Source organism: Rhynchophorus ferrugineus, unplaced genomic scaffold (assembly GCF_030347505.1).
Source record: "Rhynchophorus ferrugineus isolate W39M unplaced genomic scaffold, kcgeb_rfMv2 rfM8, whole genome shotgun sequence".
Lineage (NCBI taxonomy): Eukaryota > Metazoa > Arthropoda > Insecta > Coleoptera > Curculionidae > Rhynchophorus > Rhynchophorus ferrugineus.
This window is the reverse complement of record NW_027472587.1, coordinates 27,299,834-27,318,709: the sequence shown is the minus strand read 5'-3', so window position 1 is coordinate 27,318,709 and position 18,876 is coordinate 27,299,834. Positions and strand designations below refer to the sequence as shown.

Below are 18,876 nucleotides of genomic sequence, written 5' to 3'. Positions count from 1 at the left end.
TTTTACAATTATTATACTCAAGATCAATAAATACTGGATTTGTACGAAGCAAACAAATAAATGCCATACATGTATTTTGATTAGCGATTTCTATTGGTGGAAATGGGAAGTAAAATGTTTTTTTTTTATTATTCTTTGTGAGTCCACAATCTGCCCTATTGGCAATAAGTATTTCTTATGTCTATATTATATATACATGACATGTAGAAAATCACTTCATTAAGCAATCTTCTGTATAAAATATTATCTTAATCAATTAGTCTTATTCTAGAACTTATGTAAAGTCTACATATGTCCAGTAATCAAATCAGGTGGTGTTAGACGTTTTAGTTTACGCACTTCACTATCACGTCGCATATTTAGCTGATTAGCGAGTACATTGGGATGCACTGACACTCTTTCGAAGTACTTCACACAAACACGTTGAGTAACACTCGTTATAGGTTCTAGAGGAATATCGCGTTGTATCACTTTATTTGAAATATAGTACGGAGCATCAACAATGGCACGCAACACCTTATTTTGGAACCGTTGAATGATGGATATATTAGATTTGCTAGCGGTACCCCACAGTTGGATTCCATATGCCCAAATAAGCTTGAGTATAGACTCATACAGCAATACCTTGTTATCTAATGATAACTTGGATTTGCGCGCGATGAGCCAATACATTTGATATAATTTTAGTCCCAGTTGTTTCCGTTTAGAGAGTATGTGCTTCTTCCAGGTTAGGCGTCTATCCAAGTGTATACCAAAATATTTAACATGCTCTGCTTGGAGGAGTTGACGATGATTGATATTCACTGGTGGACATGTTCTTCTACGCAGGGTAAACGTTATATGGGTGGATTTTGTTTCATTGGCTTTAATGCGCCATGTCTTCAACCATAATTGTATTTGCTCCAGGTGGGTTTGTAGGTTTATTGATGCTGTGACTGGATCTTCATGGGATGCTAAGATTGCTGTATCGTCTGCATATGTTGCCACAGTAAAATGTTAAAAATTGTTAAAGAACTTAACCTTACTGTTAAATTCTATGGTTTTTATATTTCTCCACATAACATAACAGTTTTCCATTTAATACTATTGACTTATTAATACTCGTTTGATTTGATTTTGGTTTAACCTTTCCGTGATTGACAGGGTAATTTTAGGTATCCCAGATACGGTTTATTTTTAATATATTATCAAATATTCATTTTTAAAATTTTTTTTCCTTCTATAATCCTAGAAAATATATTACCAAACCAATTTTTAAACAAATTGTTGAATTTAGTTCGAATTTGCGACGAAAAACTTAATTTAATTACGTGGGGAATCTTCATTTCTCCGCACACCTGGCTGTGTAACAGAATCCAATGTGCTGTATATGTTTGTTCAACTAGAAGACAGCCATTTAGGATTATATTTTAAAGTATCCTTGTCACCAACGAGGGTTTATCTGGACTGGACCTACTGTTTAACGTGGGCTCCCAACCACGGTGCTCGGCGTTAAGCCTATCGACTGGCGAGCGACCAACTTAGAAATCATCCAAGAAGAGATCCGGTGTTATCCAGCCTGGTTACTGGCGTGACTGGGATCATTTTCCTTGTCGGATTTTACACTCTTGTCTAGGACAATCACAAATATTAAACAACCATAAATATAAATCTACGACCATGTCCCAGCAGCATTCGAACCTGCGACTAGCGCAAAAGTAGGTGGATTGTTCCGTCGTCTTTACCTAAGCCGGCATGGAAATTATTGATATGACTATTTACTAAAAGTTTTCCCAATTATAAATGTAATAACCGAAGTAGGAGATAATTTTTTTTACAAAATCTTATATTCTCAAATGTTCTAAACAGGAAACAAAATAGCAATAATTTTTACAAAACTATAACAACTGTAATATATCTATTTCTTGCGAACAGCAATGTCACGATTCAAGAAAATCCTGCTAGAGTGATTCAACATTATGCAAATGGAAGATGCAGCTTTTGTGCCAGATCACAGGATAGAAAGACTAAAATATCATGCAGTAGATGTAAAAAAAGCATTTGCAATGTCTACCAAGACGAAACTAAAACATGTTTATGTCCTGACTATAAATATAATTATTTAAGCGCAAATAATAATTTAATGTCAAATTGGAAATATATTTCTATCAATAAACAAACTGTTCAAATTATTACAGTTTTTCTTATAACTTTGCAAAAAGTCACAGATAATTTACGTAAGTTATCGAAGTTTTTCAATGGGTTATCATAATTAACCCACACGGCCTGAAACGTAATTTTGGTAGCGGTTCCGGAAGGATTAAATAATTTCGTGGTGATGACTCTGTGTCAGTGACAAAAAACGCCGTGGATTAAAAGTTTCCGTGAGCCATTGTAATAGGCGATGAAAAGTGGATCTATTACGAAAAAAGCGCAAAGGATAAAAGCAAAACGCTCCAAAACTTATAGGTTTGCCCAAAAGGGTTATTTACAGCGAAATATTCATGGTCGTGAAGTTTTGTTGTATTTTTGGTGGGATCAGCAAGATATAGGGTGTTACAAGCTACCAAAATCAAGTTAAACACATACTGCGTATGTCTATCGACGTCACTTGAACATATTCAACGACGCATTGCTGCAAAAGAGACCAGCAAAAACGATTAACGGACGCAAACTCATCCTCTTGCATGACAAAGCTCGACTACTAACATAGTTGCAAGTGTTTTGAACGATACACTGATAAAGCCCCAATGCGAACTTTTGTAGCGTCCAGCATACTCACGAAACATAGCGCTTACTGATTGCTATTTCTGATGAAAATATTACAGTGACTGAATTATGGGTTTCCTTAAAAAAATGGCAGAAGATATTCGATAAGTGCAACATATTGAACAGTGTTTTACATGTAAACCGTGAAAGAACCGGTATTATTAATCTTTTTTGCTGACGATACAGCGGTTTTATCATTACACGAGGATCCAATATCAGCCACAAAAAAACCCCAACTTCATCTTAACAAAGGTGTTAAAGGTGTGAATTGTGGTTGAAAACGTGGCGTATCAAATTAAATGAGACAAAATCTACCCATATGACATTCACCCTTTGCAGAAGAACATGTCCCACAGTAAAATGGAATAATCATGAAGTTCCGCCAGCAGACAACGTTAAATATCTGGGAATGCATTTTGATCGACGTCTGACTTGGAAAAAACATATAGTGACAAAATGCAAACAGCTTGGGCTTAAACTAAGCCAAATGTATTGCCTGATAGGGCGTAAATCTAAATTATCATTCGATAAGAAGGTTTTGCTATATAGTCAATAATTAGGCCCATTTGGACCTATGGTATTGAACTGTGGGGTACTACTAGCAAATCTAACATAGATATTCTTCAGAGGTTCCAGAATAATGTGTTGCGAGTCATAATCGGTGCCTCATATTACGTGTCCAACAAATTGTTTCACAAACTGATAAACGCGATAACCCCATAGAACCCATAACGAGTGTGATTCGAAATGCTAGTGTGAAGGACTCTGAAAGACTATTAGTGCATCCCAATGCAATGCACTCGCCAAACAGTTAAATGTGCGCGATGACAGTGAAAGTGCGTAGGCTCAAACACAAATTACCATACGAACTGATTAATAGACACATAGAGTGAAATTTAAAAATTTCTAGAATAAGTTAGAATAGTCATTAGAATAAGTTAGGATAGACTTTAAAATAAGTTAGAATAGTATCTAAAATAAGATTTAGATTATAAGTTGTACGGCAAATCACTTACTGAAGTGATCTTCTACATGTTAGATGGTTATGTTATATAACGGACATCAAACAATAATACATACTGCCAGATTGGCAGATTGTTGACGTTCAAAGATATTAAAAAAAATCTTATAACAATGTGTTGTTATTTATGTTTTGAGCTTTGTCAGTATCAAGTGTTGTTTGGCTTCATGTGATATTTCCAAAATGGAAGTTTGACCTTCATGTTTTGCCATGAAAAGCTTATTTTGTTTACAGTAATTTGAATATTTGGTCTCAGAGAATATTTCGAAAACAATAAAGCCGTTTACATTAATAAATTACTGTCTTTCCATTATTAGACTCAGAATATAAATAACAATCACGTTATAAACAGACAGTGAAACAATAAACATTAATAACTTACAATAAGAGGACTTCCACTCAAACTGTCTTCAAAACTATACAGAACTTCTATGGATGATTCGCTGTGCATTCTAGATTTTATTAGAGTTTTTTTGTCTGTTTTATTTCGTGCATAAGCAGTGACAAATGTTGATATACCTGTCAAACTATATGACGTTTTCTGTATGTAAAGTGAGAAGGGAACAGTAATATGTAAGTAGCGCTGATATTGTTGCTACTTGGAATATTGTAATCTATGTATGATATATAATGATACCGATATATATAAATTAATTCGACAATTTAACATTATTTTATACGAATTAAAAAGGAAAAGATAAAGCGATAAAAGTTTTTATTATGAAAATCAGTTTTTATCAAGCTTTTTACTAACAATGAGGAATAATTACGGATTTTTGTTACCTTTCGTAATAAATGAGTTATAAGATAAATTAAAGATAACAAATTATTTGTATTAAAAATGACTAAAAATGAAAATACTATTTTTTTGTTATACTTTAGAACCGAAACAATCTCCAACGTAGTGATCAACTGTGACCTACTCAGAAGCCAATGTTTTTAAAAGTAAACAATGATAAAGTTGAAAGAAAATCTTATGAACCGTTGTATATGTTAGAAAAATGTGTCATTTACGTCCATTGGATGTACTATAATGTTAAAATAAATAATATTTGAAAACCGTATTTTTGTTTAGTTATTTTATTTAGATTAGAATTTTTTTGTATTTCAAAGCCAAACTGAACTAAAACTCAGAGTTGATGCAGCAACATTGTTAAGTTTGACGTCACAAATTTCGATGACGCATATATAAAAAAACTTTGAATAGACTATATATGTGGATTATTTTATTCGTTACCAATTGATTACTTATAAAGCACCTAATTCAATTAAAATTCTTAATTTTTACATAATATTTCTATGTTAGCAAATGCTAGTATTTTTTACAAAATTTAATACAAATAATAGTTTGCAGTATCTTAATAGAACGTTATCAAAGCCGGCTTGGTGGCGCAGTGGTAAAGGCGATGGGACGGTCCTCTTATTCTTGCGATAGCCGCGGGTTCGAATCCTGCTGGGGCAGGGTCGTAAATTTATGTTTGTGATTGTGTATGATTGAGTGCAAAATCCGACAAGGAAAATGATCCCAGTCACGCCAGTAACCAGGCTGGGTAAGACCGGATGTCTTCTGGGATGATTTCTAAAGTTGGTCACTCGCTAGTCGGTAGGCTTAATGCTGAGGACCGTGGTTCTGAGCCCACGTTAAACTTTAGGCCCAGTCCAGATAAACCCATAGTTCCCTAAGGAGACTTTAATATATATACATATATATAAAGAACATGATCAATGTCTATGAAATTTTAAAGAACAATTTTCTTTATCGATTCGAGCAAATATCTTATTAGATTTTTTAATGTAGTTCATTATTCCAATTTAAAATAATATTTGTATTAATTATATATTGAAATAAACCATATCTGATATAAGCTTGATTAGGCGTTTGTGTGTTTCTTTTGTTTTCATTAATGTTTTCATCAGATACCTCAGTTAAAAGATTTTAATCATATTTTATCATTTTATTTTAATCAGTTATTTAGTGAAGAAGAGAGATATATTAGTAAATATGAGTAACATAATAAGCATCCATTGATCCAAATTTGATTTTATTTTGAGTTCAGTCTTTCAATATCATTAATTCTCCTGAAATATTGATAATGATGATAATGAAATATTGATAAAGAGGAACCTCAGCTAAATATATTTATCAACAAAATACGGACAGGTTCGACGTCAAACACAACAAAACTAAATTGAAATGTTAATTTGTTGTTATTGATATTGAGAGACTATTGTTTGATGATTAATTGTTATTTTTTTACTTCAAGTTGATATACGGATAACACTAATTAAGTTTGCAAGTTTGAAATTCATTTATTATAAAAAATTAATATAATTATATAGACAACTTAATAAAAGCAGGTATGACAATGGAACATAAATCTTTTTACTGACGTAACAGCATTACAGTGTTCACAAACATTGAATAATCAATATAAATATCTTACTACTAGAGGTACATTGCTCATGGTACCACCAAGATTCTATATAACTTCTTTACACAATTTATTCACTGTGAGTACTGACTCGTTTCATTTTTCGTTTTCATTCATTTCGCCTTTATTTAAGGGAACAACAATAAATCTTATCAAGTGTTTAGATTAATAGTTGTAATGCTATACACGTTAGGTTTAGAACTAATCAGACATTATGTTAAATTTAGCAGCTCCAGATATGCTTTGTTTTCAACAAAAACAATAGATCACCGTCGAATCCAGGATAAAGCTGTGTATGATTAAGGTTTCAGCTGTTTCTCAGTGGGCCTTACTGAAATGTGCCCATTTTACTCACCTCTGGATTTGTATGATGAAACAAATACATTCTATTAGAACCCAAGCTAACAGGAAGAAGAAATAACCATGGTTTAGAAAAAAAGTTGGAATTAATAAATATAAATAAATATTTATTTTTGGTACCCCCTCCCCTACAGTCCGGATATATTACCCTGCGCTAGGCTAAAAACCCAAACAAGTTGTGTGTTTTCGCTCGAAGGCAGAAAAATGTTGCAAGGCGGGAACCAGCCAGTATAGTTTGAATATCGGTAATTTATTCACAGAAATAATATCATTCTAGTGTAAGTATTTATTGTTTTAAGTATCTTAAATTATGTCTAAAGTGTAATTGACATAAATAACACTGTAGATAACATTTGAGGTTAGACCTCATTTGTTTTGTTTAATGTTCTTTTTTCAGTTATTAAAAAATATATAAAATTGTATTCGATATAATGTGACTGGTTTTATCGTGCAACTGGGCATGAAGTCAGTATATGTTTTTACAAGATACGAATGTCAACTAAGTGGAAGAAAATGGGCTTCTAATTGAACTCACTCAACATTCACTGTTGTTCACTACTGGCCATAACATATATTCCCAAAATATAAAAAGAAAAACATTATTTAAATTCAAGCCTTCAACAAGACTCTATGAAATCCTATCAGGGTTAGATCTTGAAAGGCCAATATTAAATATCTTGTTTCTTGTACATAAAATAGTCCGATCAGTTCGACTAGTTCTGCACCAGGTAAGGTAAGATACATATTTGATTAAACGATGTGATTTTATCAAGTTTTTACAGCCTGGTATATGTGTTATGACAACAAATGATCAATTTGAACCATGTATTGATCGAAAAACGTCCGGAATAGACCCGAAGACACAGAAAAGTAAATTTACAGTACAATAACGCACCGTCTCATAATTCAAAACCGGTCAAGGAAGCGTTGGAAGCACAAGAATGGGACATATTACCGCAGTTGTCGTACTTTTCCGACTATCAACTTTTCGCATGAATGAGACACGCTCTTCTAGCGCAGGACTTCACCAATTCATAGTTTGACCGAAATAACCAAATTCATAGAGAAACTGACACTCCAGAAATCAAGCACTTCATATCTCAATCATTCCACAAACAACAACTCAACTCAAGTTCTTCTGAAAACGCGCCTTTTCGCGAGCTGGTCGACATTCTGATAATTTAGCACCGCGTCACCGCTAATCCACATTGGTCAACTGTGAGGCGGTTTCGGTTTATTGTATTGGTAAGCCCAGAGGCGGTCCCACATAACCCGGTCTAACTTGTCACTTCAGGAAAAGTTTCCGCGATTTGGTATGCGTTCCATCGCCTGGTTTTAGGCCAGATCAAAAAAAGGACAGACAGTATTTTTGGTATGGCATTAATAAATTGTCTGTTGAAGATGGGCTAGATGTATAGAATCAAATACTTTTTCCATTTCCTCTTTTCGCTTTCCATATCCTCTTTCCATTTTATTGAAATTTTTTTTCCCCGAAAAAACTCCATAACGACTGTCCGCTACACATAGTATTTTGTGAATAACATCACTAGTAAGCGTCTAGCTAAGCAAAAAGGTAAATATTTTTCGAAATTATTAAAATAGATGATTAAACAGCTATAAAAATACCAGTTAACATATGTGGAATATTTGTTATAATCTATATAAATAAATTTCATGTCAACATATCAAAGTCTAAATAAATGTAACAATGTATTTGCAATCAGCGCTTTATGCACTTCTAATTTTTATAAGCTATGGGCGATTAAAACTGTTTGTGACTCATTTTGCTTTGATATCTTACGTTATCATATTAAGTACATATACTTACTCATAATTTTTTTTAATACATCTTCCTAATTCTCAAGGATTTTATAGAAATGTTTTCATTGAATGAAGATATATGTTATAGAAAGGTAGAATGGGAAGTTAAATAGCCGCATTCCTAAATAGGAATGTCATCCGCGAAAACAAATATTTATATATCGATATTTAAACAAATAATATATTTAAACCAATATCGATTTACTAAATATTTTATATCAGTTTATAATTTCAGAAGTATCGATGTTTCTTTTTAAATGTATCGATATATTTCTTAAAACAGTAAAAAAATAGATCGATATATAACAAAAATATTGTAGAACAAAAAATTGATATAAATAAAGGAATATAAAAAAAACGAAAGTACAAAAAATATCGATACCTTTTAAATATTTTTGGTAATAAAATAAACCTTTAAAATCAAGTACCACAAAACGTCATAAACCTTTAAAAAAAGTTTTATTATATATTATATTTGTATATATTTTATTATTATTTTTTAATATATTTTAAAGTCTCCTTTTACCAACTATGAGTTTATCTAGACTGGACCTACAGTTTAACGTGGACTCCGAACCACGGTCCTCAGCATTAAGCCTACCGACTGGCGAGTGACCAACTTTAGAAATCATCCCAGAAGACATCCGGTCTTACCCAGCCTGGTTACTGGCGTGACTGGGATCATTTTCCTTGTCGGATTTTACACTTTTGCCTAGGACAATCACAAATTTTAAACAATCACAAACATAAATTTACGACCATGCCCCAGCAGGATTCGAACCCGCAGCTATCGCAACAGTAGGAGAAACGCCCTATCGCCTTTACCACTGCGCCACTAAGACGGCTTATTATTTAATTTATATTTTTTAAAAAATTGGTATATCGTCCATAAATATCGATATATTTTAAATATTTTATATTAGTTTATATTTTTTATGAATATCTAACATGTTTCTTTTTTGATTTTTTCGCATTAGTACTTGTAACTATGTTCTCACAGAATTTGAAGAGAGAAAAAGCCGAATACCTACACACCAGTTCGAGTTTATTAACAAACATTCAACAAATGATCAGGTTCATATAATAACAGATGTAACTGAACAAGTCCATGAAGGTAAAAATGTATGATCAGCTATATTCTTAGATGTAACACAAGGTATGACGGCAGAAAATCCGAAACAACACACTGAACTATTAAAATGTTACATTACAGCCAGAATATTTAGTGTCAAACAAGAGGAGGTATCTACAATAAAAGAAGCTAAAGCGGTGTATACAAGGAATAATATTGGGGCCAATATCAGGATGGTTAGATGTGCTGATGATATTGTGATCCTTGTTGTCGGACATAATAGCAAAAAAGCTACACAAAAATTGCAATAGGCAAATGACAATATACATAATTGGATCCAAATCTGGAAAATTAAAGTTTCCACATAAGCACCAATAACAATAAATAATAATACCACTCCATATAGCAACAACGCTAGATATCTCGGAGTGAATCTTGATGCAAAAACTTGCTGGAAGGAACATGTAGAAAAGAAAAAAAAGGACTGGAGTTAAAATGTAAGAAAACTAGCGACCCGCCCCGGCTTCGCACGGGTGCAATGCTGATACTAAATTAAATACACTACAGAAAAAATATGAACGTTGTATATAAAAACATAGCGGCCCGCTCCGACTTTGCACGGGCATAAAATATATATGCCTATGTCATTCAATGAAAACATGATTAAAATCGATCCAGTATTTTTGGTTCATTCATTACTGCCCTTGGCCTGCACGCATTAAATTTGGAGTAAAACAATTCCTCTTCCCCTATACTTACTATGAAGATTTCCTGCTATCTTTGGAATATCTAAATTCATACAATTTTTATTACATTACACATTTTTAAACGCAAATTTTAAATTTGTAATATCTCCGAAAATATTTGTTTAATTTACATGCTGTAAGGAACCATATTGATCTATATTAATTGCACACTGTATTTAAGGTACTTAATTCGATAAGGATTAATGCCGTATTGCTTAAAATAGCTTCGTAAATAAGCCATTTTCTCACGTAAAAAGTAAACAATAAAAATGGTTAATGTGGGTTATCCCTAAAAGATAAACATATACTATCGCGGACTTTTTTGTAGACCTTTTTATGGTGTACAATATTGTAGTACATTAATTTGATCTAACTCGTAGGGTTAGGCAGCGTTTTTGCTAATTGCTAAATAAGCCTAAAAAAATAGGTTAATTTACGACATCACGTTAGAAACCTCTAAAATTAGCAATGTTGCCTTAATATATTATGCATGTATTATACATATAAACCTTCCTCTTGAATCACTCTATCTATTGAAAAAAACCGCATCAAAATCCGTTGCGTAGTTTTAAAGATTTAAGCGCACATAGGGATATAGGGACAGAAAAGGCGACTTTGTTTTATACTATGTAGTGATATATTAATTAATTAGAACAAAATCACAATTGTCACTACATAATAAATTGCTATTATACAAGCAAGTGTTTAAACCTATATGGACATCTGGAATTTGATTGTAGAGATGTTCCGCGAAAAGTTATATAAATACGAGACAAGTTGTCTAGAACAAAGTGTTGGGAAGTATTGTAGGTGACCGAGATACTACTGATTATTACATCGAGAGCTTCAGATACCGAGTATCACCCAGGAAATCACGATAATTGCAAGGATACATGAGGACAGACTCCATTCCTATATCAATATCAAAGTAATACAACTTTTGGATAACAACAGAACTGGACACAGACTCAGAAGAATCAAACCATTTGGTCTTGTATAGTGTAGTGAGGTGCATTTATAAGAAGAACAGTAGTGTTACATAAACATTATTAGACCAGAGACTAAGATAGTATATATAGATATATACCTAGATTTAAGTTAACATAAAGACAAATTGTAGGTTAATCGGCAACGATTAGTAACAATGTAAAAAATACACTTAATATATCGGTTTACTATTCCGTTATTGTTATAATGTTACGTTATTCATATGTGATTTAACAGTATCAGTAATGTATTTTAATTTATTAGTAAATAATACTATATCTTGATTTTTTAATTATCAAAATTATATACTTAATTTATCTAAAATGTTTAATCACATTTTATGTTAGCAAAGGACCGTATCTTTAATTTAATTAATTTTCTGAAGCAGACATTGGACATCGCAGTAAAAAAACAATTATAGTCTGTTCAAAGTTACTTTGTACATACGTCATTTAAATGTGTGACATCGAAAGGTCGCAATGTTGCCGCATCAACTCTGAGTTTTAGTTCAGTTTAGCTTTGACATACAACAAAATTCTAATCTAAATAAAATAATTGAACAAAAATGTTATCAAATATAATAAATTTGGCATTAGTACATATAAAAACTAGAGTTAATTATACAGCTACAATAGTTTATAGGTTATAGTTATAAGCTCCTATTACTATTGCTTTCAAGGATTTTGTATAGGTCTGACAACAACGTTGATAGGCTCATTCGTTTACGTATTCGAACTAATCAGACAGCATTGTGTCTCTTTTTAACTGGAATAAAATGAGAAGGGAAATATTGTCTGATTCTAAAACGAATTTACAAATTGTGGCAGGCAATACATTAAATATCTTGATGTCGTACGTACAAAAATACTGAATAGACTATAAGAGGTACTGATGTATTAAGCACGAGCTCGCATTGCTTTTGTATTAACGCAAGTACAATAGAACAGTAGTAATAAATTAATTTGCAAACTAAGATTGTACTAAGCATATCTAATGTAAGATTTTTTTTTTATTAATTAAAAAAACACCAAAAGTCATTTTTGGTTTCAACGCCTAAAAAATCATAATATTGATATCGACGTAAAAGTATAATTCAAGCTCTCAAAGAATAATTAAGCAGTGTACATGCTTACAACATGGTTACATACGAAACAAGCAAAGTGGTTACAACACAAATTGACGAACACGAACCGTTTTAAATGTATAAGCTTGATATTATCATCTCTTATAAATTAATATTATATAAATCGCATTTGCAGAAAGTTTTACTTTTTACTTTAATTTGAACATAAAGGCGGAGAGTCCTTGTATAAAATGAAGTATGTGTGAAGATTATGGCAACCCTTATCCAGCGATTTCGCATTATCCCAGTTTTGACGTTTTAAAAGTGGTGATTTTGACACCGAAGACACAAACGAAAAAAAAAAGGATAGAATACGAGCAAAGACATAACAGTGGTATTATTCAGCATGACAACTCTCGACCACGCGTGGAAAACCGATGAAAATATACTTGGAAAGATTGGAATGGGAAGTGCTACCATAGTTTGTATTCTCCAGGTCTTACCACTTACTAATTACTACTTGTTCTGAGATATGAATCGCGATCTGTCTGAATAACGCTTCACTTCTCATGAAGATGCCAAAAAATGGTTCGATCCGTGGATAGCCTCAAAACTACATTGTTCTTTCGGAATAGAATTCCATAAATTGTCTGAAAGATTGGAAAAAGTAGTGGCTATCCATTGAACTATGCTTTGAATAAAATACATTGTACCGAATTTTTAGAATAAAGTTTCAATCATTTAAAACTAATTTATCTGTATAATATTTGGGAGTGAAAACGTGGCGTATCAAAGCAAATGAGACAAAATCTACCCATATGACCTTCACCCTTTGTAGAAGAACACGTCCTTCACTAAAATTGAATAATCATGAACTTCCGCAGACAACGTTAAATATCTGGGAATGCATTTCGATCGACGTTTAAAAGGAAAAAACATATAGTTACAAAACGCAAACAGTTTGGGTTTAATTAGCATTTGGACCTACAGTATTGAACTCTGGGATACTATTAGCAAATCTAACATAGATATGCTTCAGAGGTTCCAGAATAAAGTGTTGCGAGTCATCGTCGATGCCCCATATTACGTGTCCAACAAACTGATTTAGCGTGATATCCCCATAGAACCTACAAGGAGTGTGTTAGTGCGAAGTACTCTGAAAGATTATTAGTGCATCCCATTGCACTCGCCAAAGAGTTAAATGTGTTTATATTATACAATTACACTGTAGTGTGTAGGCTCAAACGCAAACTGCCATACGAACTGATTAATAGACACATAGAGTGAGATTTCGTAATCTCTAGAAAAAGCTAGAATAGTTTTTAGAATAAGTTAGGATAGACTTTAAAATAAGTTAGAATAGTATCTAGAATAAGATTTAGATTACAAGTTGTAGAGTAGATCACTTACTGATGTGATCTATTACATGTCAGGATAGTTGTATTATATAACTGAAATCATATAATAATACTTATTGCCCACGGGCAGATTGTTGACGTTCTAGGAGATTAATAAAAAAAAGTCTGTATAATATAAAAATTTATGGAAATCATGCAAGAAACTTATATTAAAATTTACGCGGAAATTTTTTTTAGAGCACAAACTAATTGGTTTATAGCTCGATGATAATCACTAACACTATAATCATGTAAATAATCACTCAAGACTTACATTTAAGTCTTCGGCGTATATCCATCTCTTCTGACCCAGGTGGACACAAACGCGATATTTATACCTCTTCACACGGACGTTCATCGTGAAAGTGTCGACTATTAAGCGATGCAGTTTCTTCAAATGCTATTTGTCTTTTGGATAATGAAGATAATTAACTGCAGTAACTATCTTGTTGGGCGTTTATCGATTTTGGGTCCGTTTATCGAGTTTCGCTTTTCAAAAATAAAGAAACAATATTTGTCTTGTTTACGAGACTATCGATAAGATGGATTGGAACCTTCGCCCAATAATTATCTTTTTTTATTTATACTGTCGTACTTGTCCTAGAGTAAGAACTATGCGCATGATGACTAATTTTGACTTTACGGCTGTATGTTAGATGACAATTTTTGAAAAACTACTTTATGACACTTTTACGTATTTACTTTACCCGGAATATGACTTATTTCTGCGGAGAAATCGATTTGAAAGTAAAAAGTGTCGTTTGAAATAGCGAAATTCTAAAACGCTTTAAATATGCGCGTGACGTAGTTGTTTTGGTCGCACTTGACGGTTCGTATCGACACAAGTCCTATTTATAGATTATATTAATAATTTTGTGTTATAACTGGACATTCTATCATATATTGATGATGTCAGTGTCCCTAATATGATTATATATCGCTAAAAACCCCAAAGAAGTTGTGAATTTTCGCCCCGAAGCAGATAATCCTTGCAAGCTGGGAATCAGCCAGTATCGTTTGAATGTCGGTATTCGCAACAATAAGATCATTCTAATGTAAGTATTTACTATTTTAAGTACCTTTAATTATGTGCAATTAACGCAATATGGAAGTAAATAATACTTTTGATGACATTTCAGGTTAGGCCTCATTTGTTTTGCTTATTGTGTATATGAATCCCTACTAATTTTATAATTTTTTCAGTTACCAGATAATATAGAAAATTATTTTTAATATAAAGTGATCATAAGTTCTCATAACAAGTCAATAATACCCCATCATATTTAGATTATGAAAAGCTAATATCAAATATTTGTTATCTTGTATATCAAATAGTTCGATAGGCTACTTCACTAGGTTATGGATAAGTGTACACTCATTAACAGTATAAGCCAGACTTATATATATATATATATATATATATATATATATATATATATATATATATATATATATATATATGACATATAGTAGATCACTATATGTCATATATATATATATATATATATATATATATATATATATATATATATATATATGACATATAGTGATCTACTATATGTCTCTATACAGTGGCCATTTTGGATTTGCACCAAGCTTTTAAAACATGTTTTTATTATGTAACATCAGTCAATTCGTGTTTGATGTCTATTAGTTAGTCCTTCTCTTGAATAATCATCTGGAAAGTGTTGATTCGTCAACTGTAAAGTTGTTTGAAATCTGAAAGAGTTTTTTTAAGAGTTTGAGCCCGATTTTGAGTCGAACCAGGCATCCGATATAAAAATCATTGATTCCAAATTGTGTTAAAGCTTTCATATTGTGTTAAAATATTAAGAGCATCTTCAGACAAAGGTAGGTTTGATTAATAAGTTAATTAATCAAATAGATTGGTCACGTGATTAGAAAATCCAAGATTTTATTGTTTGAAATAAAAATTTATTGTCTAAATTTAACGCACTGGCTCCAGCAATTCCCAAAATCACAGATTGTGTCGAAAGTATGAGTGTTCTGAGATTTGGGGTCTTTGATCGATACCGCGATAAGAATTGGCATTACCTCGAAAAGTCGGTATCTTTGTGTATTACTTTTAATGGTCGATATCTCTGAAGAGTGTATTTATAGTTAGAAATTAGAATTTATTCTTATTTTAGATAGAATGGGTGACATTCTGTAAAAAATACATATTGTGAATGATAGCCACAATATCTTAATTTTGAAATATCGTCGATAGTTCGACTGTTTTTTTCTATTCATGATATCAGACGAAGACGTACGAATCTTTTCCTGTATAAATTGTGAGAGAGGAAAGGACAGACATAATCACTTGGGGCAGTTAATTTTATATGTGGTTATATTTTCCAACGATAGTTTAAGCGAGTGGGAGATGTATAAATTCCTTCACGAACTAACTTTAAAGAAGAAAACGAAAAACATTACTGAATACTATTATAATAATAATAAATAACCTGCAATTTATAATTTAATTTTAAACGAAGTAGAATTACTTTTATATTTGAATGTTCTGTGCGCCTGTAAAATGAAATGGATTTTTTCTATGGAATGGAATAATAGTCCACAAATGTTTTATTGTATTTTAATGCATTAATGGATATTTTTAAATAACATACTATAATAAACATAGACAATACAATAGAACTTAAACAATACCTAAAGACTAAAGATGCACAATAACCAAAAATAGTATATAAAAATAAAAAATATAACTAATTATAAGAAAAATAAACTAATCCATGACATAATTAAAAATGATCTGAATGAAATGATATAAATGCTTTATTTATTATTGAACGGAAATATTTTTTAACAAAAATCAAGACAGTAATGGAAATATTACCTATTATTGCCATAAAAATAGTTAAAATTATTTTACCATTTATCATTTCCAATGTTAATCTTTTTATCCTATTATATTAACAATCTTGAAAATTATGGTACCAAAATGCTACAATATTAATAAACAATATATTGTTATTTACAAGCAAATTACCAATAAAATCCTAAAACTACATATATCAGATATAAATCTATGGAAGCATAAATTGGGTACATTTTTGTCAAGGTCGCAGCTAGGATGCCCGAGCCAGAACGTTAAAAATCAGTCGAATGAAACAGTCGATAGTAAATAGTAACAGAAGCAGTCGGACGAGAATAGCGACTGAAAACACTACTGAAACAGTCACTGATAAAAAGTAGTAAAATCAGTCGAACGCGCTGAAACTGAAACAGTCGATAGTAAAAAATAGTCAATTACTAAACAGTCGATAGTTCCCAACACTGGTATAAATGCAAAAACATAGTATAAATATCCTGACGTATTAATTTGTTCAAAGCGCTAAATCGCTTTGGTCGGCTTTCCAGTACTTGACCTACTTGGTTCCACAACTGTCATAGGCAAAAATCAAAGAAGGATATCTGTCTGACCTAATATTCGAAACCTAATGGCTGATGCATATTGTGTTGTGATGCAAATAAAATATTTAGTGCCTGATGGGTATCGTTTCGTGTTGTGTTGTTCACAATTTTCTCGGTAACCAAATTACCGAATTGGAAACACGTATTCTGAATTCACGTCTTCATTTCTTCCCACATAACTTAGCCGATACGAGTGATGAGCAAGAAGAGTGGTTACACCAAGATATAGTGAAAATCGAGTGGAAAATACCACGGATTTTCGGACGATGGAGAATGACTGATTACTGTTGGAATCTCTAATCTAATACATGCAACAAACCCCAAGCAGTATAAAAGGTTAATTTCAATCTCTGCTAATTTCTGATTTTTACTTTTTAATTCAATTAATAGCCATTAATGGCCTAAAAATAGTAAAATAATGAATTAATTGAATATATCGAAATTTTATAATCAACTTTTGGCTGTTCAGATACGATTTGATGGACAGATGGTGAAAAAGTTCCAACAATTTCAATATTCCTAAGAGCAATATTTTCAATAATACAATATAGAGAACTAGTTTTAAATAAAATCTTATCAATAATTTATATCATCATGGATGTATTATTTTCTAATAATATATTTACAAAATATATTTTCAAAAAACCTATTTATTAACCATAAACAATTGCTGAATAAGTTTTGGAAAGATATTTATGATTGAATTCTTGGGGATGACAGGAGTAGTAGAAGCGTTTTACTAGAACGGGTTGTCAGCGTAATTTTTTTAATCACTACATAGTATAAAACAAAGTCGCCATTTCTGTCCCTATATCCCTATGTGCGCTTAAATCTTTAAAACTACGCAACGGATTTTGATGCGGTTTTTTTCAATAGATAGAGTGATTCAAGAGGAAGGTTTATATGTATAATACATGCATAATATACTAAGGCAACATTGCTAATTTTAGAGGTTTCTAACGTGATGTCGTAAATTAACCTATTTTTTTAGGCTTATTTAGCAATTAGCAAAAACGCTGCCTAACCCTACGAGTTAGATCAAATTAATGTACTACAGTATTGTACACCATAAAAAGGTCTACAAAAAAGTCCGCGATAGTATATGTTTATCTTTTAGGGATAACCCACATTAACCATTTTTATTGTTTACTTTTTACGTGAGAAAATGGCTTATTTACGAAGCTATTTTAAGCAATACGGCATTAATCCTTATCGAATTAAGTACCTTAAATACAGTGTGCAATTAATATAGATCAATATGGTTCCTTACAGCATGTAAATTAAACAAATATTTTCGGAGATATTACAAATTTAAAATTTGCGTTTAAAAATGTGTAATGTAATAAAAATTGTATGAATTTAGATATTCCAAAGATAGCAGGAAATCTTCATAGTAAGTATAGGGGAAGAGGAATTGTTTTACTCCAAATTTAATGCGTGCAGGCCAAGGGCAGTAATGAATGAACCAAAAATACTGGATCGATTTTAATCATGTTTTCATTGAATGACATAGGCATATATATTTTATGCCCGTGCAAAGTCGGAGCGGGCCGCTATGTTTTTATATACAACGTTCATATTTTTTCTGTAGTGTATTTAATTTAGTATCAGCATTGCACCCGTGCGAAGCCGGGGCGGGTCGCTAGTAATATATAAAATGAATTTTGTTAGTACAAGATTACTAAACTAATAAACTCAAGTTATTATTCTTCCGTTTTAGGAGAGATAGTTCCAATATATATATTATCTCCGACAATGTAAAATGTAATGTAAAATATCTCCGACATTACATAGATT

The 18,876-nt window shown here is 31.8% G+C and overlaps 1 protein-coding gene across 6 annotated transcripts in view; it reads right to left on the bottom strand.

Annotated features, from left to right (window-relative positions):
* LOC143200636 (phospholipid phosphatase 1) overlaps nt 1-18,876 on the bottom strand; it is a 140,155-nt gene that overhangs the window by 16,654 nt on the left and 104,625 nt on the right. The window contains exon 1 of one of the 6 annotated variants that reach the window (XM_076411159.1): nt 6,214-6,305. The exons of the other annotated variants lie outside the window; for them this stretch is intronic. Within the exon in view, the coding sequence (XP_076267274.1) occupies nt 6,214-6,234 (21 nt within the window). The 5' untranslated portion in view covers nt 6,235-6,305. Of the gene's footprint in view, nt 1-6,213; nt 6,306-18,876 lie in introns of those variants that run through there. 6 annotated transcript variants of the gene reach the window in all.